The sequence below is a fragment of the Penicillium bovifimosum genome, assembly GCF_028826915.1.
Source record: "Penicillium bovifimosum strain IBT 22155 chromosome Unknown utg000003l_segment0_segment0, whole genome shotgun sequence".
In the NCBI taxonomy this organism is placed as follows: Eukaryota; Fungi; Ascomycota; class Eurotiomycetes; order Eurotiales; family Aspergillaceae; genus Penicillium; species Penicillium bovifimosum.
In genome coordinates, this window is record NW_026622712.1 from 2,764,667 (window position 1) to 2,790,867 (window position 26,201).

The 26,201-nt window shown below is 50.8% G+C and overlaps 11 protein-coding genes across 11 annotated transcripts; 6 read left to right on the forward strand and 5 right to left on the reverse strand.

The window, feature by feature from the left end:
* Nucleotides 1–426: 426 nt before the first annotated feature.
* On the forward strand, nt 427–1,287 carry N7515_004087 (uncharacterized protein; the record flags this gene model as incomplete). The annotated part of the gene is made up of 1 exon (XM_056664831.1): nt 427–1,287. One exon carries the CDS (start codon nt 427–429, stop codon nt 1,285–1,287), a length of 861 nt encoding a protein of 286 aa, XP_056523888.1.
* Nucleotides 1,288–1,889: 602 nt separating this feature from the next.
* Nucleotides 1,890–2,342, reverse strand: N7515_004088 (uncharacterized protein; the record flags this gene model as incomplete). The annotated part of the gene is made up of 2 exons (XM_056664832.1): nt 1,890–2,050; nt 2,144–2,342. The coding sequence occupies 2 exons, from the start codon at nt 2,340–2,342 to the stop codon at nt 1,890–1,892; spliced, it is 360 nt and encodes a 119-aa protein (XP_056523889.1).
* A 1,575-nt stretch (nt 2,343–3,917) lies between these two features.
* N7515_004089 (uncharacterized protein) lies at nt 3,918–4,500 on the reverse strand (the record flags this gene model as incomplete). The annotated part of the gene is made up of 2 exons (XM_056664833.1): nt 3,918–4,333; nt 4,491–4,500. The coding sequence occupies 2 exons, from the start codon at nt 4,498–4,500 to the stop codon at nt 3,918–3,920; spliced, it is 426 nt and encodes a 141-aa protein (XP_056523890.1).
* Nucleotides 4,501–4,659: 159 nt separating this feature from the next.
* N7515_004090 (Surfeit locus 1) lies at nt 4,660–5,207 on the reverse strand (the record flags this gene model as incomplete). Its single annotated transcript, XM_056664834.1, has 3 exons — nt 4,660–4,759; nt 4,810–4,915; nt 5,177–5,207. The coding sequence occupies 3 exons, from the start codon at nt 5,205–5,207 to the stop codon at nt 4,660–4,662; spliced, it is 237 nt and encodes a 78-aa protein (XP_056523891.1).
* Nucleotides 5,208–6,884: 1,677 nt separating this feature from the next.
* N7515_004091 (TRAPPII-specific subunit TRS120) lies at nt 6,885–11,446 on the reverse strand (the record flags this gene model as incomplete). Its single annotated transcript, XM_056664835.1, has 4 exons — nt 6,885–8,494; nt 8,539–10,165; nt 10,233–11,206; nt 11,281–11,446. The coding sequence occupies 4 exons, from the start codon at nt 11,444–11,446 to the stop codon at nt 6,885–6,887; spliced, it is 4,377 nt and encodes a 1,458-aa protein (XP_056523892.1).
* A 704-nt stretch (nt 11,447–12,150) lies between these two features.
* Nucleotides 12,151–17,459, forward strand: N7515_004092 (histidine kinase-like ATPase domain-containing protein; the record flags this gene model as incomplete). The annotated part of the gene is made up of 2 exons (XM_056664836.1): nt 12,151–12,278; nt 12,329–17,459. The coding sequence occupies 2 exons, from the start codon at nt 12,151–12,153 to the stop codon at nt 17,457–17,459; spliced, it is 5,259 nt and encodes a 1,752-aa protein (XP_056523893.1).
* Nucleotides 17,460–18,275: 816 nt separating this feature from the next.
* Nucleotides 18,276–20,687, forward strand: pabA (aminodeoxychorismate synthase pabA; the record flags this gene model as incomplete). Its single annotated transcript, XM_056664837.1, has 1 exon — nt 18,276–20,687. The coding sequence occupies one exon, from the start codon at nt 18,276–18,278 to the stop codon at nt 20,685–20,687; it is 2,412 nt and encodes an 803-aa protein (XP_056523894.1).
* A 430-nt stretch (nt 20,688–21,117) lies between these two features.
* On the forward strand, nt 21,118–22,229 carry med6 (mediator complex subunit MED6; the record flags this gene model as incomplete). Its single annotated transcript, XM_056664838.1, has 3 exons — nt 21,118–21,208; nt 21,262–21,623; nt 21,690–22,229. The coding sequence occupies 3 exons, from the start codon at nt 21,118–21,120 to the stop codon at nt 22,227–22,229; spliced, it is 993 nt and encodes a 330-aa protein (XP_056523895.1).
* A 736-nt stretch (nt 22,230–22,965) lies between these two features.
* On the forward strand, nt 22,966–23,724 carry N7515_004095 (LOG family protein; the record flags this gene model as incomplete). The annotated part of the gene is made up of 1 exon (XM_056664839.1): nt 22,966–23,724. One exon carries the CDS (start codon nt 22,966–22,968, stop codon nt 23,722–23,724), a length of 759 nt encoding a protein of 252 aa, XP_056523896.1.
* A 252-nt stretch (nt 23,725–23,976) lies between these two features.
* On the reverse strand, nt 23,977–24,866 carry pre5 (proteasome core particle subunit alpha 6; the record flags this gene model as incomplete). Its single annotated transcript, XM_056664840.1, has 3 exons — nt 23,977–24,600; nt 24,660–24,771; nt 24,829–24,866. The coding sequence occupies 3 exons, from the start codon at nt 24,864–24,866 to the stop codon at nt 23,977–23,979; spliced, it is 774 nt and encodes a 257-aa protein (XP_056523897.1).
* Nucleotides 24,867–25,265: 399 nt separating this feature from the next.
* On the forward strand, nt 25,266–25,861 carry N7515_004097 (Vps55 family protein; the record flags this gene model as incomplete). The annotated part of the gene is made up of 3 exons (XM_056664841.1): nt 25,266–25,304; nt 25,361–25,574; nt 25,728–25,861. The coding sequence occupies 3 exons, from the start codon at nt 25,266–25,268 to the stop codon at nt 25,859–25,861; spliced, it is 387 nt and encodes a 128-aa protein (XP_056523898.1).
* Between the last annotated feature and the right edge of the window lie 340 nt (nt 25,862–26,201).

A 26,201-nucleotide genomic window follows, 5' to 3' on the forward strand; every position in this document is an offset into this window, starting at 1 on the left:
GGGGCCGGGGCCAATGGCTTGTATAATTACTCCTTGGTTCCTCGGCAACTGATATACTATACAGTATACGCACAGTTCGTCCATATTAGCCGCCTAGTGGATGCTTTACTTCAAGCAAGTTATATTCTGCATTCCCGCCGACTGGGATAGGTAGTCAAAACGAGGTTCTCAAAAATACGACAGAGATTGAAAGGAAATACCAAGATAGATGCAAACGACAAGGTATTCAGCCGTTCACGGGCCACGCCGCGCCGGCGGCCGCCCTTTGCTAGACTCAGTAGTTTGGACGGATGACTACGCAGGTGGATAGCGCTCAGGAGTCGGATGAAACCTTAAGGTTCGGCCGCCGGGATGCCTGCACCTTCTCTCCTCGAGAATTCCCTTTCGGAAATTTTTACGTCGGCCCCAAAGACCAAACTTTCAACAATGTCTGATGACTCGGGCACCTCGGACGTCGAGCACGCAGACATCGAGTGCTTCGCGGCGCTGCCCAACGACACAGCCCAAGCCACCGGGTTGACGGAGAATGCCGTGCGGAAGACTATCAGAGACAACCAAGACACAGCCGACGTGCTGAAGTACATACGTTTCACAAATGTCCCACCAGCCGTTGCCGACAAGTTTTCTCGATGCAATACCCGGCAGATGTTCAGTCCCAGTACTCGATACATGATCATCAAGCTCCTAACTGGGGCCCATGAAACAGCTGCCAGTGGCCTGGGTGGTGCAATGCAACATGAGATGTACAACATGGGGCTCGGAAAGGCAATTCGCCCTTTAGGGTCCAAAACCATCCATGGCGTATTTTGCAGAAAGGAGGCCGACGCGACGTATGGCCCCGCACAACCTGTTCCAGGTCGCAGTCCCAAATGGCCGACCGTTGTGGTGGAAGTGGGGGCGTCCGAGTCATATCGAAAGCTGCGGGCGGATGCGGATTGGTGGCTAACAAATTCAAGGGGAGATGTGAAGCTTGTAGTTCTCGTGTCCATTAGCAGAACCACCCCCAAATCCAATGTCAGGTTTGAGACTGTTGCTTTGAACGCGACCGTCGACTCCTTGCGACTGCAGCGGCCCCGGTACGCCCCATACATACGGCAGACCATTACAGCATCCCACAACGCAAACGAACCAAACTCACAGATTTCCATCAGGCCCTCAGTACCTCTGACCATTCCGTTTGAGGAATTGTTGTGTCGTCCACCAGTCCCGCCTGAAGGCGACATTCAAATATCACCGCATAGATTGGAAGAAATCTCAGAACACGTGTGGGCGGAGCAAGGGTTGTAGCTTCTTACTGTGTATTGCTACGGGCGATGATATGACAGAAATCTAGTGATATCATGATATGCAATACCATACCTACAACTACCACTTTTTTGCGCTATCATCAATCTCCGGCTGCGTGTTCAACATCTCAAACCAAGTCGACTGCTAATGTAGTTGGTAGAGGACCAAGCGGTGATTCTTCTCAACAAGTCACTGATGAATTTAATCTTTGGCAATGCGAGTCCTGGCGCGATTTCTATTTCTTGACAAAGAGAGAGACGAGACTGAGAGAATGATGACCGGGAGAGCTCTCGAAGACAACATGTGTGAAGCCACGTGATATGGCACTTGCAAGACGCTCCTGGAGTGCCTTGGGGATATTTTGTTCGGATTGTGGGACAGACTAAATCTGGGGAAAGCAGAGTCCACTTCCACGAGATAACGAAGCTAAGTAGAGAAGAGAAAGAAAGAAAACAAGAAGAGACGCACGACAAAGAATACTACTACAACCCAGTAGCGGGTTCCCATTAGGCTCCATTCTTTCGAGAATGGATTGAACGATCCTCATTAGAGTGAACCCGCGTAATTGAGACCTTAAATAGGCATCAGGCTGACTGTGTAACTTACTCTCCCGCTGGTGGCTTCTTGTCCTTCAAGAGCGCCACAATCTGAGCGCCCTCCTGCATCGATACCTGCGGTTCGTATGTCAATCGGGGGCGTGCCTTGGCTTCGATAAGTGCCATAACCTTTGCACGTCGGCCGGCTCTCATCCTCAAGTACCCGTCTGTTATGGATCTGACTTACGCAATTAAGAAATCTTGGAATGTTTCGAATCATGATCTGTGATGTTGTCATATAATAGAGGAAGGGGGCTAACTGACCGTGGTGCGTTCATCGATTCCATGGAGAATTCGACCGAGGCTGATTACCCGCTCATTGTAGTCTACCGTGTCCTCACTGATAGTCGGCAAAGTCTCAACGCCACCGCTGTTGCCTTGGTGAACCGTCAGACGGCCATGGTCACTAAGGGGTGAAAATGGCGAGGGTTGGAATTGAGGTTGGACGCGGCTTCGCATAGCGGAAGAGGCGTAGCCGGCACGAACCTCAATACCAAGGCAACAGCGGTGAGGTTGAGAGTGAGTGATGAGACTTTGCCGCTATCAGTGAGGACATGGTAGACCACAGTGGGCGGATAATCAGCCTCGATCGAATTCTGCATGGAATCGACGAACGCACCACGATCAGTTAGCCCCCTCCCTCTATTATCTGACAACATCACAGATCATGATTCGAAACATTCCAAGATTCCTCAATTGTGTAAGTCAGATCCCATCTCTGCTAGGTCTTGTGGATGCTAATACAATCCCCGCCCCCCATAGAATCAACTTCCATTGCATATGGACGATCGACAGGCTGGGGATGGTTAACTTTGTAAACCTTTTCATTGCCAGCAATGATCTTTGGCAGTAGAGGGATGGTCAACTCGAGCAGACTCGGAGGGTAGATAATGCCATAATGTGTGTAATGCAGTAAAAGTCGAAGGTATGCAGATGGAAGGAATTTTGGAAGTGAAGAAGGCCTCTAAATAATACGATGGGTGTAAATAGCGCTAGCAATAGCGCTATTCCGTCTATGGACTAGCGTAGATGTCTATTTGCACGTGTACCACGTGGTTAGAATATGATGATGTCCTCATTAACCCTAACCTAAGGCCTCCGTACATCGTGTAGGCTATCTTACATTGACTAGAGTGACTAGACAAGTAGGCTTAGGTTTAACACAATACACCCCCTTGGACTCACACACCGCACCGCTCCTACGCACCGATGCGGCCGGCTTCTTCCATTGGCGTTTTGCGTTCCAGCTTTCACCTCCCACGAAAGTAACTGGGCTAATGCACTGGCAGCACTGCCTAGTGCCTACCAGGAATGAGGCCTGAAGATAACCTACGTATTCCTACACCACAACGGTGGACTATCAGCCGATCCGTCCATGGGCGAGATCGCAGTCCGGCATGAAGATATTGCTTTCGGTGGCCATGATAGCAACAAGTTCTACCCCTTTGCTCTATTGACGTTTCAATGCTTCGGGCGAAGAGGGGATAATGGGTGGTTAGATTAATGTGAATCTTTGTGATCGCAGTATGGCCTTGTGCGCTTTCATGGAGCCCAGAGATGCCAAGGGAACCAATCCAAACCGGATGAATGAATTAATTGAGAACAGTAGAGACAAAGCAGAGGCGAGGGCATATTGTGTGTCTCGCCTACACAACAGCACGTGAGATCACGGCATCTGCTAAGTCGCATGACTTGTACTGCGTATAGAGTCTGTGCAGGCGTGGCAATGGCGACAGACAGAATAATTACTTATCGATGCCCACTTAGCCCACCCATGTCTACACATGTTGTATCTCCAATCCCGGACAATGATTCATCATACAAGTTCGAGGATAGCTACCTCCCATCGGGCCCGTCCTCCTTCCAGAACAGTTACATGCATACTGTTTCCGCGTATCCAGAGCGATTTTAAGGTGTGTTCATGATTCAATTACTGTGCAATATGGAGCTCGTTCCTAAGCATGAGTAATGTGGCTGGTCTAATGGTATTCTGAACAGTGAATCCCTCCATCGTGACCAACGTTTTCACTTTGTCTAATGCAATAGCTTCAAATCCCCTTCACGCAATTTGATCTCGAAAAGACAGCTCCGAGGTGAAAACCCTGCATTCCCAGGGACGGACTCGACCGGGCTTTTCATACCATGTGTTTCCTCTCCGCCTCCAAGGGAAGGAGAGCGCCCACCGTGTTTGAGGGGCCTGCTGCACTGTTTGGTGGATTTTGCTCGGGGCTGATGAGTGGCTGTCATGGCCACGGCGATGTCGGTGAGGGCTTGTGAATGAATCATCTCCGAATGGTTTGCGGATATTTGCCTCATGGGAATGCCGTCTACCGTTGCTGTTAGCAGATGGTGATAGGTGACGTCGCTCGCGGCATCTATGGATGCTGGAGGCTCTTTGTGCTCATGGGCAGAGTCATCCGCTAACACGTCGGAGGCGGCTGGTTTCTCAGCTATGCCTGCACTCAGCAGATGACCCTACCAGGTAGAGAAAGCCATGCCGGGTTTCCGATTGGGCATCTGTGAGCCTCACTCCCTTGGCACGCCTAAATCAAACAGGTTAGCAAATGACCAACGTGGTTTCATCCATATAGGATGTCAGTCTCTTACCAGGGAACATGATGTGTGGCATTCACCACTTGCCTCTGAGACAGAGGGAGAACAGCCATCCATTCCTTGGACAACGATTCATGTAATCCCTACGCCAGGCCCTCTCGGAACGTCTGTGAAGAAATCCTTGGCCTCACAGCTCAATGAGGAATGTTGGAATCCCTACCGACTACCAGTTTCGGTTCTGGCAAACTCGGCGCATTGCCTCGTTAGGGTTCTTGCGCACAACCATCCACAGCATGATGGAAGTGGCCAAAGACAGGCCATACCTGCAAAGTATGAGCTACGTTCTCGAGTGGAAAACATGGATCTAACTTACCAGGTGAATATGTACTGAGAATGGTTATTCCTCAAGTTGACCTCTGCGGCGCGACCAATCGGGATGCCCTTAGCTTCGCGGTTGTAAGACTCGATCAGGTCAGGCACTGTGAAGGAAATACATTGTTAGCCACGTATTAGCAAGATGAATCAACTTAGCATCATTACCCATTGTCTCCTGACTCTCCTCAATTCTCTGAGCTGTACCCCCGAGGTATACGGCTTGGGAAAAGAGATCAAGCTCCACAGAACGCCATGCCGGGTTTCTGATTGGTCACCTGGGAGCCTCACTCCCTCGGAACGCCTACATCCAACAGGTTAGCGAATCAGCAACATGGTTTCGTCGTTATAGGATGTCAGTGTCTTACCAGGGAAGATGATTTGGTTTACCACCTCCATGCATCCGAGACAGAGACAGAACGGCCATCCATTCCATTCCTTGGACAGCGACCTTTTTCAGGGGAGAAGAGAACACGTCCTTGATGTATGAATGAAGATGAAGAGATGAAGAAGTGTTTGGAAGAGGATCCAAGAAGTCAAGTAAACGATTGAGCCATGTGAAGAAAACAAACGAAGCAGATGGCGCCGACGGCGACGGCGTCGTCTCAGGGCGAGAAGGTGCGGGCGGATCAATCGCACAAGTTATGGTTAGGTTACGATGCTGGACGGGAAGTTCAACTTTCTATCCCGATGCCTAGCAGAGTCTCATCTAGCAAACCTTTACGCGCACAATTTATGCAATTGATCCGCTCAACTACTTTGGCCCCGAGTCTCCAACTTCGTTGATTCACTTCACACCGTCCAATCGTTCTCCCCGCTTCTAGGAGACTTTTCCAACCACTTCTTGATACTCAATTTTCCCATATCCAATGGCACTGAAGCATATTACTGTGTGCTACGGTATTCTTGCATGATACCTGCGTGCACTATCTGCTGATAGTGTCACCAGGCTCATTTCGATTGCGCGTGTAGTGCATGGCAACCAGCCAAGATTCTGATACACACATGTCCATACGTGTCGTTATGTAAGTTGTCTCAATACATAACCCCACTCCTATATGCATCTCCCACCCTCGCCTGCAGGGTGCCATCCATCTAGTTTCTTCTCATCTCCCTCCCTTCTTCCAAGGAAGAAAAAGCAACCGCCGGCTGCTACCCCGGCGGCCCGGCCTAGCCATCACTTGTCAATAGGTTATACATACATGTATACTACACACTAGCTAGGATTGCCTAGTTAAAAGGTAGGTAAGCGTGCTCAGAAAGGGCAACAATGAGCTGTCTGGCCACTACAAGATCATTCCGAATTCCATGCGGTGGATTTAGGGCATACGAAGGGTCACGTGAATTTCCGCGGCAACGAGCCAACTGGTGGATTGGCAGTCCATAGTGCAGAGGCTTGCTTCATACTCTTCAGCATGGAATCTGATACAAGATCAATTCCTGATTCCAGGTTCCCAATTCCCATTATCCCATCATTCCGATGTAAGGCCCGGACATGATGCATTGGGGACAAGGGTCGATGTCTGTATGCGCGAATACATGGGCTACATGTTTGTATCCATCGTGCTGGCAAACGGCGGTCAGGACGTCATTCCTAGACTCCCAATTCCTTCGGGTACTGACAGTGTCTTCAGTAAACAACCACCTAGCAGGTCGATCTTCACCGTGTCTACTGACATTCGATTGATACGACTTGCTAGGTATTGTGGGACGTCGTCCGCAAAAATTGAAACCAGAGGTCCAAGATCTGAAACCCGGCGACGGCGGTTGCTACGAGCTTCTAGCGTTGTGGAGACAAGGCGACTTGAAGAAGTAAAAGGTTTGTTTATGGAAACCTTGGAAGAGAAGCCGGGGAAACTGGAGACAGTTCCCCGCGCAATATGGATTAAGGATTTATCCTAAATCATGCAAGGAACATCTTTGTACAAGAGGTAAGGCCGGGAGTATGCTACATGGTCATCATCGAATTTAGCTGAAAGAAAGACAGACGCTAGACAGGGTCTATATATAACATGTCTATGCCCACTGCCAAGTGACACGAGCGGAGCAGGCCGAAACAATAAAATATGAGAATCATCAGTCGTTCGCATGAATAATACACAGCTCCTTCGAATGCCAAATGCGTCTCCGGCGGACAACATCCGTCCCAAATGTGTCCATGATGCCGTCGTCGTTGTAGCGGTGAACAGTAGAATCGCCGGCAGCTGTATTGTCTTTGTTTTGGCCGAAAGACTGACGCAGGAGCCGGGCTTCCTCGACGCTAGCGCCAAACTCATACTCGCCGCGGCAGAGAACTGTGACGCCGATGGAGGCGGTGGTGGACTCGCCGCTTTGCAGGATGGGGAGTGCTTGCTGGAGCATGCCGGTCCAGACTAGGCGACGGGTGAGGTCTAGGGCGATGTTGTTGGGTTGGTGGCGGAGGCTAGGTTGGAGTCGGAGGAGGGGATGGATAGGGCGTGAGGAACGGTTGCGGACGGTGATGTTCAGAGTCAGGAGGTCATCCGTTTTAACGCGGAAGCGGGAGCGGCCCGTCTGTTCAACTGCCTGGGAGGTCTCGGATGATAATGATGGGGAGGTCAAAGAGAAAGTCATCTCGAGGTCTTCGAGACGCATGGCCTCGACCATGTGACTGGTTAATCGGATGTTTCGAAGGTCAATAGATCCCTCGCGACCTGCGGTTGCTTCCTTCCAGCCTCCAAGAATCCTCTTGAGGAGCTCTTCTCGGAACCAGAAGGCTTCGCGCGAGGCCGCCTCTGCTTCGAAGGAAAGTTTGTTGGCGCTGACAACGAATTGTCTGCGGGTACCGGTGTTGACAACGGGGATAGGGGCATGTTGGTTGTCAAGGTAGACGCGTGGGATAACAAGGACAAACCGAGAGACCTGGCCCGGTTGAAGGTCTCCGTCGACCGAGTACTTGCCCTCAGTCTCATCCTTGGTCACCGCCTCGGGTGAGGGACCTGCCATTGATTGTTCGCTTACCCTCAACCAGACCGAAAGAGGACTCGGCCATGCGTTGCGTAGGTCAAGCAACACGACACAGTGATCTGGTCCATAGGCCCCGTTACCGAGACGGGCGAGGACTTGGGAAAATGGATCCTTCTCAGTGGTCGATAGCAATGCCCCCGGCTGTTGTATCGAGTCAACAGGCGGCTCGATATGGTTTTTCCAGGCAAGATCGCCACTAAATGGAAGGATGTCACAGCGAACGACCTCTACACTGGCATTGACTGTGACCGTCAATGGCACAAACAGTTGTCGGGTATAGAAGATATCAGGCAATTCGCCCGGGGCTGCGCCAACGTAGGAATAATCGATTTGCACTGTTGTATCTTGCAAACCAGGCTTTCCAAGCACATCAACGGTAAAGCTTGCCTTCTGGCCTGCAGCAATTGAACAGTCGCTGGGGTCTTGGCCTTCCCGGCGCCACCGCAAAGCGGGTTTGCTGGCTAATTTGAGCTCCAGCTCGTAGATCTCGACCGGTGCCAAATCCTTGTTGCTGAGTGCAGACTGCAACTGTCTGGTTGTGGAATCCTGGAAGGTGAATAACACAAAGTCCACGGGACACTGGGAAGCATTCAGAAGCGAAATCGTGAATGTTTTGACTTCGCCTTCAAGGACCATTATCGCTGACTGTGAGAGAGACATAGACTCAATCACAAGTGACGGCTGTTTGGCAATAACCTTGACTTCGCATGTTGAGGTTTCCGGGCCTTTTTGGAATCCACCTTACCGTCCATGGAGGTCGTTGAGCTCCAGGAAACTGGGCGTTCTGTGAGCGGCTTCTTTGCTCCCAGACCTGTTCGCTTGAACTTGAAGTCTGGGTCTGGTTTCCAAAGTTTCTTGAAAACGGGGAAACTTCGCATTCGACAGTGCCGCACTTTCACACTGCAACCCGTGATTTGCAGGCTGCCTTCTCCATGCGCGACACCAGGAACGATAACATCTTGCACGCAGAGCGGAGCAATAACAATGTTCTCTGCTACTGCATCCAAGGAGACACCAGTGCTTTCTAAGCGCAAGACTTCAATCTCGATTTCGAACTCATAGGGGTTCTGCAGAGTGACTTGGAACGACGCAGGTTCATCGGCCACAGCGAGCAATTCAAGCGCCTTGCTGCTGGGCTTGGCAAAAGGGTTGTACAGGAACGGATCCTTTTTCAACTTGTCAGAACTCGTCGTGACTGCATCCAGTTCCGTTTTGGACCGCCGAACGGGCTTCTTGGGGTCGGATAGAGACAGTAGCTGGACGTCGCGTACTAAGAAATCATCCCAGTACTCTGCGACCATGTCGGAAGCACCTAGTCTACTTCCTGCGCCCACTGTACGCTTGATGTTGTTCAACAAACGGACTTGTTCATCCCGAGGTAGATACGGTGGGGACTTGTAGCCTTCACCAAGCATGATGTCTCCTCGAATAGTCCGTAAAAGCTCAACCGTAAAACGAAGAACGCCGTTGAAGTCTGGAAGAGCTTCGCAGCAGTTGATGCATGCCTTCAAAACATCGATTTTCAAGTTCAGATCACCGTAACGATCAAGGACTACATGTCGGAATGTCCGCTCGGTAATACCAGCAACAGAATCATGCTCGGCGTTATCCCGCGCCCCACTCACAGCGGAGGATTGGCTTTGTCGTTTTTCGATTTCACAGAAATACGATGGCTGTACGCCGTAGATTTCTCCAATATTTGAAAGAAGAAGGCGCACACTTGACTCCATGTTCCCAGGGCCAGTGTCGAGGGCATTCACGTCAAATGCGGTATCACTGAGAGAGGCCAGTCCAGCTGCAGGATGAATACCCACCTCCGCAGCACCGATTTTGCGTGCCTGTACTAAGCTCGGAACCATTACCGATAGAAGCTCACGCATGATAAATGCTTTCTTCCGTGGCAAGTCAAGGGTGTTGAGAACAGCCACAACGCCAACGATGATAGGAACAGCGTCAGTCGCTGGCAAGTCCGCGCCAGGAGCAAGTGGTAGCGCTCGATAGAGGAAGTTGGCAATTTCGGCCTTTCGAAGCAAAACAGTACCCCGGGGTAATTCTGGTTGAAGCAATGGAACAAGGCTTTCGTTCATCACGATGTGCTTTAAAGCATTGTCATCTAAAGCTCCATCGCGAACGCGCGCTGACACCATCAGCCTTGCCAATCGAATCACAGTTTCTGAGAATACCAGCTGAGGAAGAGGTTCATCAGTGATATTAGCAGCGCGGGTGTAAAGGTTTAAGATGTTGTTTGAGAGATCCGGCAAAAGGTTGGCCAGATTCTGTAGAGAAATGACCCTGTTTCCGGCACTGCTAGGGGTCATGGAGTCGCGATGCTTGGAGGACTTATCCGCAGCAGGGTACAGGACTGCCGGAATCTAGTGGGCAAGTAAGCGAACTGCTACAAGTGCATGGACACACGATAGCATTGATCTCTTCACATACCTGGAAGTCCATGCCTGCCCATCCAAACATCAGCAGACAAAGAAGAATTGTTTCAAGGGCCTTAGCGTGCCAAATGTAGTCGCTGCTTGCCCGAGCATTGTTCGCCGCCTCAGTCAGTTCCTTGAGGGCATCGGGCCACCTTCCCGCCTGCAGGAAAAGTGTTCCAATCACCACCCCGGCTCGGCCCTTAATTCGATTCTTAGTTCTGTCCGTGGCACTCATACCACTAACAGACATACGGTCACGGCTATGCTCCTTAGGTGATGCCACCGAAGGTGTCCTGCTGCCTGAGTTTGTACGACTCGATAGGTGAATTGCGCGAGTGATCTCATCAAATGTTGTAGGGGTTTCGTGATCGCTGGGAGCTGGAGAGCCGGGCTTTGAGCTGAATGGACTGGCGCCATCTGGTGTGCCGGTTGGATTGGACGGAAGCTGTGCAGGTAGAGTCATACGGTTCAATAGTCGATCTACTGGCCGTGGTCGTAATTCAGGGTTCCGATGCGGGCCCCAAGAGGATGCCTTTGGTGACTCAATCGAGGGTATGCTTTGAATCGTCTTTGCGAACTCATCCAATTCTGAGAGCAAGACCGAGGTGATATCACAGAGGACTGTCTTCATTGTGGTAGCCTTGGATGCTTGGGGCGGTGGGACCCAAAGGACATTATCCGGGCCGTTCGTGACCTTGTCCAAGCCCGGATGATCGAAAACCAAGAGTTGGTTTACCAATGCCCGGGGGTTCCTCTCCTTCACCCCATTGAGCTCTTCCAATAACTGATCAAGTCCATCCGGACTCGGGTGCTTCTGTTTGTCGCCAGTGTTTTCAGGCAGTTCGGTCCCATCTGCGATCGCAATGATCACCAGAGGCTCTCTATATACCTCGAAAGGAAATAGTTCGAGGTGCGAAGTTGGGGGTACCGAGAACGAAAGGTCGTAAAGAATCAATCCAGTAGGGAAAGCTAATGGTGAAAACATGTCTTCATGATGTGGTCAGTATAAATTGTAATTGAAAGTGACTAATGGCGACACCTCATCAGGGGGTGGGACATACTTCTGTTTGGCCGCGCATCGGGACTGATGTCTCCTAGCCGAACGACATTCTCAGCTTGTAGTCGAGCAGCAAAGCTCAGAAAGCGTGAGCGCTTGATTCTGCCAATGGGAAGCAAGAGCGCCCTAAGCCGAACAGGCGCAATTGGAGACAGAGGGTCGACACCCATCCTGTCGGTAGAGAGCTGTTGAGGCGATGGAGAATATCAAGCCCGCATTCACACAAGTTGGTAAGTGTCGGCCGTCATGGGCTAGGGACGGGTGTGAGAATCCAAACGAGGAGCACGCCCGACGTGGAACACGTCTTTGAAAGAACGTGAAAAGAAAAGCCTCCCAGCAAATTGCCAGTTCCGTTCCGCACTCCTGAGTCGAGTAGCTCCGAACAACAAATGCTGCGTTGATGGGTGACGTGGCTCCCCGTAATGGTACTTTGAGTACATCTATGCCCGCATTATTTGTGTAAGCACTGAAGTACTGGTACTTGAATCGGTAAAGGCGGGGGAGACTGGCAGTTCTGGAGCAGTCCGATAAGAGATAAGCCCAAGGTAAACTCCGCAGTCTCCGAGTCAGGGCAGAGTGTTTGACATTCTCTCCCTTATCATTCTTACGTCGTTTTGTATTCTTTTCTCCTTTTCTGGTTATAGACTGTACTCATCGAGTCATCGTTTCAACCTTTGTTATCCTGGCGACCATTGCATCGTTTACGATCTACGGTAGCGGCGCATCCGAGGCATACACTTACGGCAGCCTAGGCCACCCTCGACCTTGTTTGTCTGACTCTCATTGGCAGTTGTGCAGCGAATAGATGGGCGTGACAACGATATCGAGATAGGCTACTGAAGACAGCCTTTCAGCGTAACGAGTACACGACAAGATGGCTATGAACGTGGATTTCAACGCCTTAAAGGCGCGGACTATGGGGTCCGGAGCCGACGAGGAGGCTGTGACGGTCGATACAAGAGGCTTGATCTCCAAAGTACTTGCTCGTTATTCTGGGAAATGGTAAGAGCAACTGTAACTTACGTCTCGGGGTCAGTGCTAACCTGATTTAGGACGGTCCTGAGAGAAATGATTCAAAATGCCGCTGATGCTTCTGCAACGAAAGTGACTATCAAGTTCGAGACTATTCCATCAACCACTGTGCCATCTCCTTCATCAAATGACCCCACCGCACATCTGAAGCATACTATCACAAATCACACTCTACGGCGTCTTCTCATATCAAACAATGGCGCTGCGTTCAGTGAAAAGGACTGGGCAAGACTGAAGCGCATCGCGGACGGCAACCCTGATGAAACGAAAATCGGCGCATTCGGAGTGGGCTTTTACAGCGTTTTTGATGATTGTGAGGAGCCGTTTGTGTCTTCCGGCAGCCAAGCCATGGCCTTCTACTGGAAAGGGAATGGACTGTTCACCCGCCGACTGGATCTCGGTGAAGCTGCAAGTCCGGATACTACCTTTGTTTTAGATTACCGCAATGATTCTTCCCCGGTTCCGCCGTTACTGCAGCTTTGCCAGTTTTTGTCGAGCAGTTTAACGTTTGTCTCTCTGCAGGAGATAGAATTATGGCTAGATGATTGGAATCTTCTGAAACTATCGAAGAAGACAGCCCCCAGTGCCGACGTTCCCATTCCTCGAGATATTGACACTAAGACTGCCGAAGGTCTGATGAAAGTCATCAATGTCACTCGAGAAATTGCCCAGGTTGATGCTTCGTGGATGAGAATCGTGGAATGGAATCCAAATGCAAGCATGTTCCGCCTTGATAATCTTCGAGATACAACCAGCTCTTTGAGAAGCTTTTTCTCTAAGTTTACACAGAGCACTCCAGATAAACAGTCCGCTGCTCAGAAACAGGAACCTGAGCGGTTGGAGGATTCAGGCACCATGAATACCATGCTATCGGCATCGGTCTTTCTGCATATCAATACCGCGTCGCTTCAGCCTTCTATCAGGAAAGACCTGAGCAAAGAGCTGGAACGAGCCACACGAAAACCCCCGCCTAAGAGAGCAACTCTTGCAATCTTGACTCCTTCCTATGATGTCAACCCGACCACCGGAGCGTCATCACAGTCAGAGATTCTCTCATCAATTCTACCTACGAAAGCCGGAAGGGTCTTTATTGGCTTCCCTACCGCACAGACAACTGGTCTGAATGCCCATGTATCTGCTCCATCTGTCATCCCGACCGTGGAGCGAGAGAGTATCGATCTCAACACTCGATATATCAGCAAGTGGAACCTCGAAATGCTACGAGCAGTTGGTATTGTTTGTCGGATTGCTTGGTCGGCAGAGATGGCCGCGATTAAATCCAAACTCGCTCTCAAATTTGGACCATCTCGCTCATCTAAGCTTCGGAAAGAAGACATCGTGGATGTGTTGCCAGAGGCTATCCACACCGCAAATCAATTCGTGTTTCGCGAATCTACCCCTTCTTCTGTTTTGGGACAAACAATTGAGGATGCGTTCTGGATGTGCAACAAGAATGCCTCTATTGACATCCTGTCTACATGTGGTGTCATTCCCAGCCACCAGACGCGAATCGCACCCAAAGATCTCAGCTTCATGGATTCAATTCCTGCTTTGCCCGAAGAATTCGTGCAAGGCTCCAAGGAATTTGTCAAACGGCTTACAGATTTCGGTCTAGTTACGGAAATCACGGTATCCGACATCAAGCGCGAATTAGAGTCCAGTACTTTGCGATCTAATCAAGTTCTTGAGTTCATATCGTGGCTCGGCCGTAAAACGGTGGCCGGCCAGCTTGATAGGTCATCGGTGCAGAGTCTGCTACGGGTAGCTGTGGCTAACGATGAGGACAAGGAGGGGGCGCCTACTCGTTTGATCATTTTTGCAGATATTACCTGTTTCTTGAATCCTCAACGTATACCAGCAGACCTCCCTGTGCCGACGAGTGTGATACCTTTCAGGTTCACGAAGACTTTGGGCAAGCAAGAGCTGGAAGCGCTGGGCTGGACCGAGCTGCACATCGTTCCATGGCTTCGTTGGATTGTCAATAATTCCGGGGACCGCAATATCTTCTCAATAGATCAAGACATCACACAATGGGCAGCTTTCTCAGGCCAGGTCTTGCCTGTCTTGTCCAAGCAATGGGAAACTCTGAGCCAAGCGTCGAAGCAAAGCGTTGTCGATATTCTTCGGCCCCAAACCGTGATACCCACCAAACTTGGGATGAAGCAACCCCCGCAGACGTATTTTGCTTCCGTGCGCCTTTTCGACGACCTACCAGTGGTCCACGGTCTGAATGGCGTCAAGGAAAAAATTCTGGTCGCACTGGGCGTTCGCAAAACTGTCGAACTTGGCGTGATTTTTGATCGTTTGATTAACTCTCCGCCGTCCAATGACGAAAAAGGCTCCGGCCCTCGGAAATGGAATCACGTCGACCTGATCCGATACCTCGCCTCTGTACGAGAGGATATTCCTGTAAGCGATATACAGAGGTTGAAGGGGACCAAGATCTGTACCGCCGAAAGTGGGAGAGGGTCGGATAGCACGCGGTACAAAATCTCTGAACTTTATGAACCAAAGGACGCATTGCGAGCTCTTGGGTTACCGATCATCGAGTGGCCAAGTACATATATCAACAGCAGCAATGAGGGCAGATTCCTCACGATGATGGGACTCAAAAGCTTCCCATCAGCTGTTGAACTCGTACGACTCATGTCAGCTGGGAGCACGGAGAAAGACAGTCGAGCTAGCAAAGCTTTGTCGTACTTCCTCGGCGAGTACTACACAAACGGTTATGCTTCGTTCGAAATCAGCGCGGTCACAGTGCCCTTCCTACCTCTTGAAGGATCCGATATCTTGAGCGTGCCGAAGAAATGCTTCACCGATGAAGGTGCGACCTTGTTTGGTTTCAAGCTCCTCAGACATAATCTGCATCTCCATGCGTCCAAACTGGGGGTAAAACCCCATCCTCCGATGGCAGATTGCCTTCAAGTTCTTTCCAAGCACCCTCCTACTACCCAAAAGGATGCCCGGATCATGTTCAAGTATCTGGCAGGCAGAGTCACGGATCTGAGCCAGCAAGACATAGACCGTATCAGCCAGACACCAATCATTCCGATCCCCATCCGTAATCAATCGGACAAAGGGGCTGGAGTCCGACTTGTGGCTCCCAGGCTATGCTATCTCGGAGACGGTGAGGACTACAAGGATATATTTGACTTTGTCAATTTTGGACAGGAGGCAAACCTCTTTCTCATGGCCATAGGTTCCAAACGAGAACCCACTAAGGTCGAGATCGCACGGATGCTGGTCAAAGAGCCAGCTCGCATTTCTGCGGCGTTCCAAAGCTCAGAGAAATATCTCATGCTCCTCAGAACCCTCGCCGAGCACATCTCTGTGCTAAAGAAAGACAAAGACCTTTTCCTTGAGATGAAAAGAGCGAAGTTCCTCCTTGCTAGTCGCGACATCCCGCCTAATGCTTCTGATCAAGGCGGCAAAGGAAAGCCTGCTGGGAAGGACCTCCATGATGAAGAAGATGATATGGACATTAAGGAATGGAGTTTGGCTTCCGCCAAAGATGTTGTCGTGGTAGACGATTTTCAAAGTTTCAATCTGTTCAAAGAGCACATTCTCGCTGCCCCCCAAGAAGAAACATTGGAGGATTTCTATGCTGCTCTAGGTGCCATCCCCTTGAGCGGTCTTGTTGAAGAACAAGCGCGATTTGGTAGCAGGTCCAGCGATCAAACCTCGGCAGTCAAACTGCAGAAACTCATTCTCGAACGTGTACGACTTTTCTTGCATGACCAACCTCCAGACTCTGTCCTACACGGCACCCGATGGTTGGAAAATTCCTTCAAGGTTCAGGTTGTGACCTCGATCAGTCTCACGAGATCCCTCAAAGGTCGACGTGTCTCGCACACCCAGGATCGAAAAGCGATTGTCGCACGCTTGGGTTCGGACTGGGGCATGTGTATTCGCCCAGGTCCATACGACTTATACGAGATTAGTCAGTCCCTAGTGCATCTCATCCTGAAACGACCAAAGCTACACTCGACCTTGACACTGGAAATGTTGTTGAAAACTGATCTTTTGGAACTTCGGGCTCGCGGTTACAATGTGGAACGTATCCTGAGACAAAAGGCCCAAGAGGCTCGGATTGCAGAAGACAAACGCCAAAAGCGACTCGAAGAGGAGCGACGGATCTTGCAGGAGAGAGAAGCCGCTTGGGCAGCTGGTCAAGCTCAGCGCGACTCTCAGCAGGCCGAGCAAGAGCGTGCCCAAGCACAGGCTCAAGCAGAGGCTCAAGCACAGGCCGCGAATGCCATGCCCGGTGTGTTCCCTGAGTCGCCGAAGCACAAGGCGTTGCCCGAACAAGCGCATGCCGCTTCTCCGGGCCCCGTACCAGAACGACCCAGTCGAGGCTTATTTGCCAATCTGACAAAACGATTTGGCTTGGACAGCGGAAAATCCGGTTCAGCGAGCTCTGAAGAGCAATCCCGGTCTCTGCTTCCCGAGTCCTCCACTCCACCGCCGCCGCCTTACTCCCCCAATGACCCCCAGACGCAGCAACAGCGACCCGAGCAACCTGTAAACGCCAACTCGCCACACCGACTAAACTCCGAGCTTCTCTCCGCTGTTCAAGCATGCCGAGCCCACGGGTCCTCCGACGTGTACAGTCGTCCAGAAACGAATCAAATCCAGAAGAGCGATTCCTACTGCGATGAACGACCAAGCCACGACTTGGAGTTTGTTGCCACACTCCCCGGTTCCGGCATGAACGTTCTGTTCACAAAGACGGTCACCGAGCGATCCGCGTTCCTCTCTAAAAACCGCGCGGGCTTCAACCTGTTCGCTTCGATCCTCCTTGATTGCGGATCCATCTTCTCTATGCGATCCGACAGTCTCACTATCTTCTATGATCCAGGCGGTAAGACGATCGCATTCAACCGGGCGGGCAGTATCTTCTGCAACTACTGGTATTTCCACACATTGCAGGAGCAGGAGCTACTCCAAAGCGCGACTTCGGATCGTACCGAGGCGATTGTATATTGGTGGGTGATTCTGTGTCATGAGCTGGCGCACAACTTGGTCGGGGATCACAGCTCTGCGCATAGTTATTACACTGAGGGATTTGTGGCTCAGTATTTCCCTAAAGTTGCTGTCAAACTCGCTTCGTTGTCGGCGCCTGCGCAGGCTTCCCATCCTGGACAGTCGTGATGTTTTGCAGCGTTGAATACCCTTCAGCTTTTTTCGTGCCATTTGTGTTAGCCATGTACTGCATTCCAGTTCGTCTTCAATGAAAATATTTCGATTCTCATGAACAAATCTCCTGAAGAAGTATCTTCCATGATAGTGAATGTCACTCTAGTCCTTGGATACCCTCCAGCTCTGGATGTGGCTGAGACAATCGTCTACCTCGATGCCACCATAGATCTTGGCTCTCTTGTCGACAACTCTTGAGCATTACTCCATTACTTTAAACTCCAGGATACGGAGCTCCAGGCCGATCACCGAATGATTCCAGACAATTGTAACAATAATACGGAGTACTTTGCTATCAATTCCCCGTTGAGGCTCTCGACCAATCTTCGCCACTCTGCCACTCGGTGGAGCCGCTCCGTTGGTACCCGCTTTTGGCCTTTTTCATCGCCAACCTTAATTTTCTTTTTCCGTTTTTTGCCTCGCCTCAGGGCACAATGCATTGTTAACTCTCCCATATCCTTGCACGCTGCATGACATTGTACTTTTGACGCTCCATCTTCAAACAATACCCCATCTGCACATTTCTTGCATTGCCACCTGGGCACGCTAAGCCCTCGTTCCGCTCCATCAGATAAGCGGCAAATTCACCGATCTAGCATACGGAGCTAAAGGACCTCAAGAAATTGGAAGATCTGCGATGCAGATCAACCTTGCTAGCTCCTATTTCAGTCAATAACAAACACGTTTCAGCGGACCATTGGAATCTGGGATCATATACCTCAGCCCACTGTCAGCTTATCAAAACGAAAAGACCTGAAAAGACCCATCATCATGGCACCAATGTTAGATCATTGGGATGCTTCAAGCAGCCAGAACATACTTCCAAATTCTGCTCGGGGCTCCTCACCCAAGAGCATTCTTTATGTCGATGCCTATGACTCATTCTCCTACAATGTGGTCGCCATGCTGGAGGAAACCCTCGACGCCAAAGTCACGGTCATTACCATTGACTCAGAATGGCCGGAGTCGAACATGACCGAATTCCTCCAGCACTACGAGGCCATTGTTCTTGGGCCAGGACCAGGAGACCCGAACGTGCCTTCAGATGTTGGCATCATGAGAGACATCTGGAATCTGAAAGACTCGAATCTCCTGCCAGTTTTCGGTATCTGCTTGGGCTTCCAAAGCCTTTGTCTTCACCACGGTGTTCCGATCGAGCGTCTTCCGTACCCGCTTCATGGTCAGATTCATAAGATTTCCACGTCATCCACGGATATCTTTGAACGCCTGTCGGAGGTAGAGGTGACCCTTTACCATTCACTGTATGCCAATGCAGCGGCTGGGACATCGCCTGAACTCGAGTACCTGGCCTGGTTGTCTCTAAAAGATCGCCCGGATGCACAGATACCTATGGCAGTCCGTCACCTTAATAAACCATTCTGGGGCGTCCAATTCCACCCGGAGTCCTGCAAATCAGAAATTAATGCCTGCAAGGCACTTCTCACGAACTGGTGGAAGATGGCTTTGTCATTCAACAAAATCACTGGACGTGGTGGATATTCTCCTCTCCCGGAGACAGTCATCAGCCCTCACACAGCGCCTAGTTCGTTTCCTGATGCTGCGTACGAAATGCTCAAGTGGAGCAAGTCAACTTCCAGATCTTCACTTTCTCGATCTTTTGAACGAGTTGGCTTGTCCGCTGAGTCTATCAGTGAATTGTTCAACGAACCAGGCTCGCCGACTGTCTTGTTTCAATCTAATGGCCGATACAGCATTGCCTCGGTCCCGAGTCCTGGCTCATGGCGACTAGAATACAATGTTGAGACACATAAGCTTCGCTTGATCCAGCTCAATGGCGATCGCGAAGAGGTCAATGATTGTATTACCGTTGTTCAATTGTGGGATGCGTTGCGGTATCTGATGGAAATGAAGAAGGTCGACTCTGGCAACTCTCAGGTGCCATTCTGGGGTGGCTTTTTGGGGTATTTCTCTTATGAGCTGGGCCTTACTTGTCTTCCGCACCACAGCTCCGCGCAGGCTGCTGAGCAACCGAAGCCCACTGAGAATTCCTCATCTCATTCTCCTTTCGCAGAACCACCTGATGTTAGCCTTCTGTGGTGTGAAAGAAGCATCGTTGTTGACAACGCTACTGGTCATGTTGTCATCCAATCCACTCGCCAAGATGATTCTGGCTGGCTTGACGAGACACTGCGCCAGCTGCAAGATCTTGCGGACGGTGGCCATGGTTCATCTGCAGATCAATACTTGGACTCAATCCTTAGGGAAAGCAAGATTCAGTTCCCCGAAGAACAGAAGTACAAGCAAGAGATCGAGTCTTGCAAAGCAGAACTGGCAGCAGGTGAATCTTACGAGTTGTGTCTAACGTCCGAAACATCAATCACTTTGCCTATTCCACAGGTGGAATCAGAGCGCCTCATGTTCCCCTGGAAGCTCTACAGACGACTCAAAACATACAACCCAGCTGCGTTCAGCGCGTTCGCAGATTTGGGCGATACGAAGATCGCCAGCAGCAGCCCAGAATGTTTCCTGAACTGGGACCGCGAATCAACACTGGAAATGAAGCCAATGAAAGGCACAGTCCGAAAGTCACCAGACATGACCATGGAGAAAGCCTGCGAGATCCTCAGCTCCACAAAAGAGATGGCAGAGAACCTCATGATCGCAGATCTAATCCGCCATGATCTATACGGTATCTGCGGATCAGGCGGCGTCCATGTCGAGAAGCTATTGGAAGTTGCAGATTACGGCCGTGTCTACTCAATGATCACCCACATCAAGGGCAAGGTCCGCCCCAACCACCCGGGCTTCGCCGTGCGACACATGTCTCATCTGAACACCCCCAACATGTCCGTCCACGGTCTGACCACCCTCCAGCGCTGTCTTCCGCCGGGCTCCATGACCGGTGCACCCAAGGAACGCTCCTGCATGCACCTGCGCACAATTGAGAATCGCAAGCGCAGCATCTACTCTGGTGTTATGGGATTCCTTGACCTTGGCGGAGGTGGAAGCTTCTCGGTTCTGATCCGCTCGGCATTCACTTGCTCTGGGGGTCGGGACGAAATTGAGAAAGGGCAGCAGACCTGGCGAATCGGCGCTGGTGGAGCTATTACTACACTCAGCACTGCGGAGGGGGAATGGGATGAGATGTTGACTAAACTTCGTGTGGTTTGCAATGTCTTCAGGCCGCTTGACGCAGGCGGAAAATCCGACGCCAGCTCTTAGTTTATGGTTTTATTTTTCGGCCATGCTGACAGTCACTATTGTGCATCATGGTCCACGCTTTTCCTTGCTTTCAACATTCGGATCTATGCGTTGGAATTGGGATTCGATTCAACATTCAGCGTTGGCGTTTGGGTCTGGTCCTTACTCTGTCAATATCTTATATCACTTACCTGCAATCTGCATTTTGTCTATATAATTCATACACAACAACATAGAAATCAAAATTCATCAGAACTCGTGACTCGTAGCTGTCCGTCTCTTCCTCGTCATTATGCCAAACTGTGCAAACAAAAGCAAACAATTTCCTCTCCGCGGCCTCGACCTTCGCGCTGCGTCTTTCCTTTCAACATCTTACTAGATTCACAATAATTAAAGCTCATATTTGCTTTGGCTAGATACCTTTTGGTCTAGCCCATACTTCCGGTTCCAAATGGCTGGTCAAGATGCCTCAATGGAGGAGATCCTCTGGCGGTCTCCCCCGCACGTCCAAATGATGGGGGGATACCTTCACTCCAACAATGGTAAGTCGCACTCCTCGCCAATACCTGGTATGATATTGATCTCTTCAAATCAGTTCTTTTCTACTTTGCCGAATCACCTTTCTTCGACCCGACCTCCAACAACGCCTCACTCGCCATTCAAGCCAACTACAATGATTCCTTCCGACATTTCGTCGAGACGCGCGAAGCATTCGAGGGCCGCCTGAAAACAATGCAGGGTCTGGAGTTTGTCGTATCATACGATCCCCTACAAGCAGCTGCACAGACAGACAACCGCTTCGCCCACGAACCCTCCAATGTCTGGGTGATCCGCAAGCAGAACCGGCGGAAGAGAAACGGTATGGACGACGAGGTGACTGTATTGTCAACGTACTTCATTGTCGGCGATTGCATCTACATGGCTCCCTCAGTTGCCAGTGTAGTAGGTAACCGAATTGTATGTTGCCTTCGTCTTCCCCTGATCCCTCCCATACACTCGAATCATTCTAACAAATATTCCAAGCTATCCGCCGTCACATCCCTCTCTCAACTCCTGAAGGCCGCCTCGACCTTACCAACATTCACCCCTTCCTCCGGACACACATACATGCCACCCGGAGCCCGCACCAAAGAATTACCCGGCACGAATCAAGCCCCGCAAAGCAAAGAAGCAACCCCCATGCCAGACACATCCTTCACCAGCGCAGATTCCCAAGCAACGACCAAACTAAGCACAAGCACATCAAAATCCACCTTCATGAATACCCGTAACCTGGCAGAATCGTTCAATCTATTCAGCCGGTTCGGCGACGAGTTCATGGACGAAAACCCCCTCGTCGGCGAACCGGGCTCTTTCATCTTATCGCGCACTGGCAGCGAGACGACCAGTAAAGCTACGACGAAGGCTCCTGCTACGGCGACCGGGACGCCTGCGGCATTACCGGTTCGAGCTCCGACGCCGCAGGTGCGTGTTGAGACACCTAAGGGCTCGGAGAAGGGTGCTTCGCCGCCTAGTTCTGGTGGTGATAAGGGGAAGAGGAAGAAAAGTCGGGTTGTGAGTTGAGTTTGTTTCTTGATACCCATCTCTTTTTGGAATTGATTGCATCACTTGGCGCAATTATAACGGCTGGGCATTCATTTACGGGGATTTCTGTTTTATTGCTATTGAGAGAGTTGGGTAGCACATAATTTATATGTCTTCCGTGTGAGGTAAGAATTGAGCTATTCAAGGTCCCTGATGTCGTATACCTCTAGGTACGAATGGCTAGCGATAGCGCCCTCAACACATAGCAAGTCACTGAACTGGTTCTTTCCTGCAGACCGGAATATTGAACAGGAACCTCAAAACAATCATACTCCATGATACCGCCACCAAGGCCACCGACTATCCTTGCGGTTCTTTGGGATCGGAAGTCAGTGTACTCTGAATTGCTCCGAGCCTTCAATGGAAGTTCGACTGTTAGTCTGTTCGAGTAGCCCAAATACATCGAAACGTATACGCAGTAAACATAGCCTGGATCAAGTCCAAAGTAGTTACGTCAAGCCTTGCAAGGACCTGGAAAATTGGAGACTCCGTTATCTCTTATCGGTGTGGGGTTCTGTTGGTGCCCGGTTCAAGGTTGTCCGTTCCCAAGTTCCTACTTCCTTGATCTTCCCACTCGTCTTCCTTCTTGACAAGATTACTTCCAAGACCTCTCATCTACTCTCTCTGTTCCGAGTACCACCTACAAATCAACATGGTAAACCCAGAGACCAAACCACCCGTGGTCTGCGTATTGTGAGTCACCACCACCTACGAAATGAGAGCAACCACCAAACCTCTACATACCATATCCCTCCGATCTACCCGTCACAAGAAACCAAGCTCACCAAACCATCACAGCTGCGGCTCCGTCCCAGGCACCAACCCAGTGCACATGGAAGCAGCGCGAGCCCTAGCGCAAGAATTCCACAAGAACAACGTGCAACTAGTCTACGGCGGCGGCACAACAGGCCTAATGGGCGAGATAGCCCGGGTTTTAGTCTCCCTCTCCGGCCCCAAAGCCGTGCACGGGATAATCCCGCGCGCGCTCATCAAAGTCGCAACCGTCAGCAGCACGCGCAACGGCCAGGCCGAGGCCACGCAAGCCGGCAAAGCCGCGGAGCGAATCATTGATCCCGATGACGAGAACGGGATTCCCGAGTCTGAGTACGGGATTACGACGGTTGTGCCTGATATGCATACTCGCAAGAAGTTGATGGCGACGAAGGTGTTGGAGGGTGGGCCTGGGTCTGGGTTTGTTTCGCTGGCTGGTGGGTTTGGGACTATTGAGGAGGTTATGGAGATGACGACGTGGAATCAGTTGGGGATTCATCAGGTTGCGGTTGTTTTGTTGAATATTAATGGGTATTGGGATGGACTGTTGGCTTGGGTGAGGAATGCGGTTAAGGAGGGGTATATTAGTGTTGATAATGGGGAGATTTTGGCCGAGGCGAAGGATGTTGCGGAGGTTTGGCCTAAATTGCTGGCTTATCGGGTCAGCAATGGGCGGATGCAGTTGAATTGGGGACAGGAGTGAGCGGATGTTTAGAGGGTTTGCAGCATGGATGCATAGACAGCGGTGTCCCTGCGTTCGACTGAAGTCTGGTTTGGTTTTCTTTTGGCCTTCGCAGACTTCAGTGGAGATGTAAACATAGACCGGTAGATAGTTTCTTTAAGAAAAAAATTATGAATTGACGATTGATGATCGAGGAACTGAGATGGTCGTAAACACTCAAGACAAAGCATAATCAGGATTTCATGTCTATGCGAATCATTAAACCAAGGAAATTTATGAATCAACCTCCATGGACTCGGCCTCTGCACCAGCAGACTCGCGCTGCTCCAGCACCTCCAGCAGCGCAGCGGTATCCTGACCCTCGTACAGCTTGAAGCTCTCCTTCTTGCCATTAGTCACACCAACGACACCGACGGAGGTGTTATCCACCGTAAGCTCCTTATCCTGAGAAAGCGTCTCCTTCAGCGCACTCAATCCATGCTGAATCAGCTCATCACGACTGCAACCATCAAACTTGTCGAGGTTCCGCTCCAAGTACGTCCGCGCCATCTGCGACCGCGCACCGATAGCACAGGCAGCCATCTCTTGCGTCAGACCGGAGGGCTGGAACTCGAACAGATGCGGGCCAGCCTCATCAACGCCGGCAACCAGCAGACCCACACCGTACGGCCGTTTCCCGTAATGCTGGGTGTTGGTCTGCGCGCGGTCACCGATTTGGCTGACGATCCGGTCCAGGGGGATGGGCCGTCCGTAGGTCATCTTCGAGCCGAGGGACTGCTGCTTCATGAAGTTCGAGAGGACGCGGGCGTCTGATGCCAGGCCGGCGATGGCGATGGCCATGTGCGAGTCGATCTCGATGATCTTCTTCTGGTACGAGGAGAGCTCTTCTGCGTTGCGCTGGAGTGATGTTAGTTTTTGACGACTGCGTTATCGATTCGTGATCTAGGTCTGCGAACCTTGAGTCCAACCAGCACGGCATGTGTCTTATTCACCAATCCCACCACGACGGATCCTTGCTTCACTGCTTCCTGTGCATACTCCACTTGGAATATCCGACCCTGTGGAGAGCTGTGGTTCAAGTTAGCATTCTGATAGGATCGAGGGAGGTCGGGGAACTGGTCTTACAAGGTGACGGCATCGTTGTCGTAATTGTTTCTGAACATCGTGGAAGTGTTGAATGGATATATGGGCGAAAACGGCAAGAAAACCCCTCTTGATTATCAAAGACACAGGAATTGTAGCACAAGAATCTGAAGGATTATCCGGCGATGGAGGGAGAATGGGGGAGCTGGAGCAGGCAGTAAAGTGACGCGGTGTGAAGCATGAGCTGTTAGTGCCTGAGGCGACGATATCCAGTGACCTTCCGACGCCAACGTCACTCATTCCGCGTCCAGCTCCAGCTTGACGTGCTGTCCTTCCTTAATTTCCTTCTTCAATTTCCTACGCTCGGCCAATGGGGCTGTGACTTGGTCTGCTCTCGAATTTACCTCTTGACTTAACGCAGTCCACCCTACCCCTCCTACCTCGAGTCTCTTCAATTGGGCTTCGGCACCTCCGCAATCATGGCCGCTGGACTGAAGACCATTATCGCGCTCTCCTTTGTATGCCGCGTTGCGCTTTGTTCCGTCCAATATCTATTTTTTTAACACTCCACTAGGTCCTTGCCATCGGTTTCCTCCTCGTCATCCTCTCTTCCGCGTTATGGCACAAGTACTGGCCATTGTTGGTTGTCGGCATCTATGTTGTTGCGCCACTCCCCAACTGGATTTGCCAACGATGCGCAAATCCAGATGACTTTATGGACAGCTCAAGCAACTCAGCAATGGACTTTGGACGGTTCATGACTGGCTTCCTGGTTCTTACTGGCATTGGTAAGTGGTTTGTCACAACCTCTCTGCGGGGCGGGCGCATTATTACGCGGATGCCTGGCCAGCCCTTGGTGTTCAGGCTATATGTTATTCATGCTATTTGGATTTTGCATCGTCATTGCGCTATTAATGACCGTTAACTAATATATTTACCAGCACTTCCCGTTGTTCTTGCCCACAGCGGCGCGATCGAGATCCCCGCAATGATCATGTCGATTTTCGGAGGTCTGTTGATTTACGGCACGATTATCAGCTTCTCTATGTTCTTCCAGGAACAAGAGGAGTTCTGATCGCCAAGGTTGGGTGGCGCGGGGCTAGGGCTATTTTGCCCGGTGGTGCTTGCTTGATCAAGCCTTGTTCATGAATTTGTTTTGCTGCGTTTTATTTGACTCCAGCGTATGCTTGGTATGCTATGTATGAGTGAGCCTGTACGGTGGACATCTATTCAAGCCGCCTTGACACTTCACTGTGCTACACTGGTTGGCCCACAATATAATGGACATAGAGTTTCGAGAACTCAAGACTGAACCAATCTCTGGTGTATTCGTAGCGGAGGCTGTCTGCAAATATACTGCGACCCCTAAGCCTCATGACTGTTGGTAGACATGGAAAGACCTTCGGCCAGCCTTT